This window comes from Limulus polyphemus, unplaced genomic scaffold (assembly GCF_000517525.1).
Source record: "Limulus polyphemus unplaced genomic scaffold, Limulus_polyphemus-2.1.2 Scaffold2157, whole genome shotgun sequence".
NCBI classification, from domain to species: domain Eukaryota; kingdom Metazoa; phylum Arthropoda; class Merostomata; order Xiphosura; family Limulidae; genus Limulus; species Limulus polyphemus.
The window spans coordinates 46,338-53,302 of NW_013667767.1; the positions used below are offsets into that span (position 1 = coordinate 46,338).

At 30.8% G+C, this 6,965-nt stretch overlaps 1 protein-coding gene across 1 annotated transcript in view; it reads right to left on the bottom strand.

Moving 5' to 3' along the window:
* The window catches only part of LOC106466120 (voltage-dependent L-type calcium channel subunit beta-4-like), a 97,986-nt gene that overhangs the window by 28,318 nt on the left and 62,703 nt on the right, over window positions 1-6,965 (bottom strand). The window contains exons 6-7 of the mRNA XM_022394075.1: window positions 6,071-6,165; window positions 4,028-4,107 (exon numbers count right to left, since the gene is read on the bottom strand). Of these exons, the coding sequence (XP_022249783.1) occupies window positions 4,028-4,107; window positions 6,071-6,165 (175 nt within the window). The remainder of the gene's footprint in view (window positions 1-4,027; window positions 4,108-6,070; window positions 6,166-6,965) is intronic.

Sequence of the window (6,965 nt, forward strand, 5' to 3'; positions counted from 1 at the left end):
CTTCTTATAACCTTCAAGTTGAGCACAAAATAAAAGTATGATATCACAATCTTTGAAAGTACACTTTCAGTTATATATGTCATATGTATAATTAATTTGGCAGGGACAAAGAAATACATAACATAAACTGTTTTAACACCATAACTTTACTTAGGAATGATAAAACATGTGAAAATTGATACACATGTTCTTTGTGAACATCCTCATAGCTTGAATTCTTTACCAATTGTCTTGTTATGAGTCTAATTACCACTAATGAAGGCACTAATTAAAATTAATTGCTCAAGTTTTTAATTCAAGCTATGACTATGTTCACAAAAAGCACATGTATCAATTTTCATGTTTTATCATTCCTAAGTAAAGTTATGGTGTTAAAACAGTTTATGTTATGTATTTCTTTATCCCTGCTGCATTAATTATACATATGACATATATAACTGAAAGTGTACTTAGCACTTGATAACATTTGACTACTGAACAAGCTAAAGATGATGAGTATAAGCATATTTACTTCTACTTGAAAACTGGACAGTTGTTAGATGATTCTACTATAGTTACAGAAACTGTAAATAAATCCAAACACTATATCTTGAATGATAATGTTCTTTATTACACAAAAAGGGTTGCTAGCATTGGTGAATACAAACTAGTTATTCCCAGAACAATGAGACTAGCAATGTTAATAGAACTGTATGATCATCCTTAAGCTGGTCATCTAGGTGTTAGAAAAACCATAGCCAAAGTATCCAGATGTGCTGATTGGCCTGGTATTGTGTTATCATGCCATGTTTGTCAAACCACTAAATTTGATCAGAACTGGCCAGCAGGATTTATACAAAGCACTAAACTAATGGAACCTCATGAAATAATAGAAGCAGATACCATGGGACCTTATCCTAAATCTACTACCAGGAATAGTTAACTGTTGGTTGTAGCAGATTATTTCAGTAAAAGGGTCGAATTATATCCTCTTAAACAAACAACTACTAAGGTGATAGTGAAAAAACTAACTAATGAATATTTGTGTAGATACTGTATTCTAAATGTTTGAAAGTTTTCTTTTGGATTTCTGTGGTTGTTAAAGTTTAATAAGTTCTTTTTTATGTTTGCCCTTGGTAGTAGCAGAATTTTGTTACAACGTTTGCACTGTTTCAGTAGACATGAAGCTAAAGCACTTACTAAAGATGCAATACAAGTACCCAACATGGATTACCATCACCTGCAAGCATGCAGAGAAAGGGATAATTTCATTAGGTCTAAGTTTCTGATACCTGGGACTGGTTCCATCAATGTTGAAAGTAACTACCAGTCAATAGAAAGAGGAAAAACAACTGCCTTTACCTTAATTTTTTTAAAAATTGTATTTGATCCCTAGTCTTCTATAAGCAAAGCTTGTGCCATTAACCATAATTAAAAAGATTAATGAAATGTCAAAATAGTGATCATACAATAAACAAACTGCAGCAACTACAAGAATGTTTGTTAATGCAGAACATTAGACTGATATAAATCCCTTTCTTTTATGTCAACATTTAATTAATGCACTTACTTTATGCCAGAAAATAAATACATTAGAAGATGGCCATTACTAAAGCATGACAAAAGTAAAGTAGGAAGAATAAGTACTTGGATCAGACAGATATATCTGATCAGTTAATGAATACAAATGTTACATTGGAAAAATTGTCCATTTGTGTCATGTGTTTGTGTCAAGTAGGAAGAATAAGTACTTGGATCAGACAGATATATCTGATCAGTTAATGAATACAAATGTTACATTGGAAAAATTGTCCATTTGTGTCATGTGTTTGTATAATAAAACGCTCTTAGGCTGTTTGGTAAACTTGTAGTCTGCCTTTTTAGTTAGCTAACAAGGTAAATTCTAAAGGGGCTTACTGCATAATTGGGGTGAACAACCATAAGTAATTTAAAAAGTCTGCACCATCATAGAGAAGAGAATGAGGGAAGACAGGTGACCAAAGTACCACTTCACATAATGTAATTTTACTCACATTTACTTTAATCTTTTGACAGATGGCCAAAGTATTACTTTACATAATGTAATTTTACTCACATTTACTTTAATCTTTCGACAGGTGGCCAAAGTATCACTTTACATAATGTAATTTTACTCACATTTACTTTAATCTTTTCTCTAAAACATATTTCAAATGAAAATACCAATCAAAAATCTGACTTTTTTTTGTCAAAGTGATACTAAAAATTGGAATTCAAATAGAGTAAGAGGACCTCATGAAATTACAAATTTAGGCTCAGCTGAGAAATTAAATGTCTTCCGAGATACCTTGAAATGCTGTAATGATCAAATTAGATCAATTCACAAGCCTTAATATTCTATGTACAGAGATAATTTCAAAGAATGCTCAAATAAGATATATTACATCAACAGATTGTGCAATACCAGGAATCTAAACTAGAAAACAAGCTTGTTGTAATACTAAAAAAAAAACAACAAAAAAAACGTTTTATTATTCTAAATATAAAAGATTATAGAGTGTAACCAGTGTTTGTATTCAAGAAAAAAAAATATTGAACTTTTTGGTGTTGAATTCTTGACAAAGCAATATATAAGTTAACATATAACATATTTTTATTCTTATCATATTCGCAAGTATTTTATTAAATATTTTCAAAGATAAAAAATAATTAGGAAATATTACTTATGTTGCTTTTATTCATTATTTGTTTGTATGCTTAAGTTTTTTAATACTACCCAAAGGGATGAATATTAAAATTAATTTTCAAGGAATTTTGCAAATAAAATAATATGCATTGAAGATGGAACTTAAACATCAAATGTCCATGTAACTTCGAGTCATATTTGAAACCATTAAGTTTCAAACATGTTCCTATAATCTGTCTGAATAGATATTTGTATCTGCAAGTCTTATACAACAGTTCTCTTCTAAAATAATACCAAGTTAATTTGAAGTTTTTGCATTGGAAATGTTTATAAACTTATAAGATATAAAAATACAATAGGTAATACACTAAGTTCAAGTTCTTACTAATATCATCATGCACTAACCATTAAAAACATTGCCCCCTCCCTAAATTGTCAAATTCCTTGAACAATCCTATTACACAAATAAAATAATGGTACATTAAACCCTCTAATGTCTTCTTAATATTCAAGTGTCCAACTGTTGGCAAGATTATGGAAATGACATAATTCTTCTGATTTCAATTACTGTGGAAATGTCAGCTGAACGCATATTTTCTTTCACTGATGTCTTCTCATTTTTAACATAACAAGTCTTCTTATAAGCATAACAAATCCCACTGTGCCCAGTACCTCTTTGTTTTTAGGCAGTACTGAGTCACTGTTTGCCATGAGGGTCATACTGTTTCATTCCTTATATACTGAATAATTGGATTAATACTGATATATCTTGCCTGAGGGTTGGACCATCTTGGATTCTGCTCTGTTGCACTTTAGATTTGTTTTCTATAATATTGTGCTTCAGTGTTTTCACAGTGTTTACACTCTTCTATTATAAAATGTCTTTATGATAATCCATGGCACTATCCAGAGCAATTACACAATGTTGAAGTTGTACTCTTGAAGTTTCTGGAACAACCTTGATATTTAACATTCTGGATTGTGGATGATCTGTCTGGAGTGTAAAGTTTGGTTTTGAATAACTTGGGGCTTGAACAAAACTTATTAGTTGTTGTTTCAAGGATATTAGTTCTTTCAAAATGATACAATACCTCCTTTGTCTAGTTCATTGCTTTGCTATAATATATAATAACATGGTCTTTGCACAGCATTGCTCTCATTCATAATCACTGGCATTTGTATATATTATGACTGAATATTCTAAAGTGGAATAATGTAATAGCAGTAGTTAATTTGTTCTCCAGTTGTTGAATAACTATTCACACTCAGCAGTTCAGCAAAACATAGTTGGTTTGTTCAATAGTTTGTGTAGAGGGTAAGCTAGATCAGATAATTATTTACAAAACGGCCACAGTAAGTGCAAAGTCCAAGAAATCCTCTTACATCATGCAAGTTTAATGATATTGGCCAATTCTGAATAGATTCAATCTTGGTTGATTCTGTAGATACTCCATCTCCATTCACTATGTGTTCCACGAAACTCACCTGTTAATTCAGCTTAAGATTCTTTTTCATCTACCAATCCAGTGCTTTTCTTAACCAGTCACAAACATCATTGAAGTTCTTCCTATGTGCAATTATATCATATCAGTAAATGAATATAAAATTTCATGGTAGGCCAGAAAGAGAGAGCACATTTCATTAGTCTTTCAAATTTACCAAATGCATTATGTAATCTAAATAATAACACAACAAACTGCCAAATCTGTCTTTATCTTATTTACTTCATCGACTTGCATTTGTCAACATTCAATCTTCAGTTCCATAGTTGAAAACTATTCTGACCAAGATAAAGCAACCAAAGTAGAGTAAGTCCTTGTAAATGAGTATTTGGTTGTGCCACGTCCCAGATACTAGATGTAAAGTTGTTCCTATTATGAGTAGTTCACTTATAGGTGGTTTAATAATTGTCATTGTTGTTGTTACTGGAAGTTTAATTTTTGGTGTTGTGTTGTTTACAGGAATGTTCTGACCTCACATCCATGTTTCTACATGAAGTATATTCCCAATATGTACTCTTCCTCAATGTCAATTAATTAATTACACATTATTTTGGGTAGAAAATCTTTCTACAGTGAGATTGATTTCTAACTTTAGTGTTGCTGAAACTTTATGACTTCTTCCCATTTGCATCAATCTTTCTTTTTGTTTCATCTCTAGAGGCAATGTTCCACTTTTCATTATCAGATTGGGTTGAACAATGGTAAATGTAGAACCAATTTTGACCAACATGTTGCAAGGCTTCCTATCAATAAATTCATAACTTGTAAACTGATTTCTTTAGATAATGCAATCCTTATCTCAAATGGAACAGATGGAGTGTTTATAACTGAATTTCACTAAAGCTAATTCTTGTTTTCCAATGTTTGATTAGCATCCTATCGACCCTTCAATCCAGTTGTGCTCTAGGACACATCCTTATTATATCATCTCCTTGGTTTATCCTCATCCACTACAGCATCTATGAAGTGGTTGCATTCCAATAAATCCACCATTTTCTGTATAACATCTGGATAATATACTGAGGCAAGTCTTTCACAATACCTTATACATGTTAAGTTAATTTCTTGTTTTTCCTTCTTACGCCATTCCTAAACTTTGCTTTATAAACTTCCTTCTAATGTAACATTCAAAATCTCAAACTGACCTTCAGCAGTGTTTGAAGTTTGGCAACCTTTGGATTAGCAAACCTTCCAAAATTTCTCTTTTGGCATAATTTCCAGTTTTATATATTTGTCTGGCTGATTTCCAGTTGATTTTATAATCAACATTCCTCATGTATAGTAAAATAAAATAAATTGTTTTACCATTTGCAACATCTTTTTTATGTTCTGCAGTTCTGTTAAGCTCAACCAATCAAATTTCAATATATCCATCTGCTAGTTTTTTTTTGTTTTTTTTGTACTATCTAGATCAGGAGTTCACTTCTTGTAGTTGTTGTACCTGATGATACCAGGTTAACCTGATGAAATGTTGTAACCATACATATTATACTCTGTGTATCTGACAATAAACAAATTTTAGATAAAAATTATTGTTTGCTACTTTAAGATTATGCACATATGTTTATATCGCCTCTGAAGCAACAAAACTTAGTTATGTTTATTCAAAAGCCATATATTGTAATTGCCTCTTAGATACAGATTACGTGCACTTTTGAAATACACAAAAATTAGATTATCACACAGAAACTGAGACCCAACTGAGATACAAAGACATGCCCTAAATGTGATAGTTTGAATTCTTAAAAACTGCAATACTAGAAGTAGCTCAATTGGAAGAACAATCATCTGGCATGCATAATAACATGGATTCAATTCCAAGTCCAGGAGATGTAGAAATGGATTACAACAGAATGTATTTGTGTATCTATGTAAGGTAGAAAATTTAAAAACTCCTAACAGTAACAAAACCATTATCTCATACCTGGAGTAGGAGGTGTTGAGCCACGAGAATTTGAAGGTTTGGAATTGGTGAGTACATCGTTTACTATACCACCCAAGTTTCCTGATGAACTAGGCCTACTTTAGTGTACAAAAAAAATTAATAAACTATCAAAATATCCAAAACATTTAAATATTTATAAAAATTATGAAGTGCCATTTAAAATTTCAACTAAAATAACAGTTTAAAAAATTCTTATTACTTATTGTGCAATACATGTTTGTAGCCTTAGATCTTTCGTCTTAAATGTTCATTGCATAAAATTAAATATTTGTTACTTTAAGATTATGCATATATCATGTTTATATCTCCTCTGAAGCAATAAAACTTACTAATATTTATTCAAAAGTCATATATTGTTAGTACCTCTTAGAAACAGATTATATGCACTCTAAAAATTAATAACAGTACTGTGAATGAATACTACTTCATTAAAAAAACTAATAAAAGCTTAATTTTGCATATTTCAACTCCAATGTATGTTATTAATCACAGTTTCATTATTTACATATGTAGTTTAAGTGGGTTATAATCATATAAATCTGATGGCAAAATAGACGAAAGATCTAAGGCTACAAACATGCAATGCAAACAGTAAACAGACAAACATCCTACTATATTGCATAAATTTAGAAGGCAGACTTAATACTGCTATATAATATAACATTTTGAGACAAAATGGGACCCATTGGTCCATCTTGGCTATTCCATCTTCTATAATAAATTAAAATAATTTTTTTAAAAAACCTGAAGCTAGCCTTTATCATTCATATACCTATCAAGCTTTTTCTTAAACAAACTTAAATTTACTGCCTCTACAACATCCAAAGGCAACCCATTCTAAAGGCCAACCATCCTGTTAGAAAAATGAAACCGT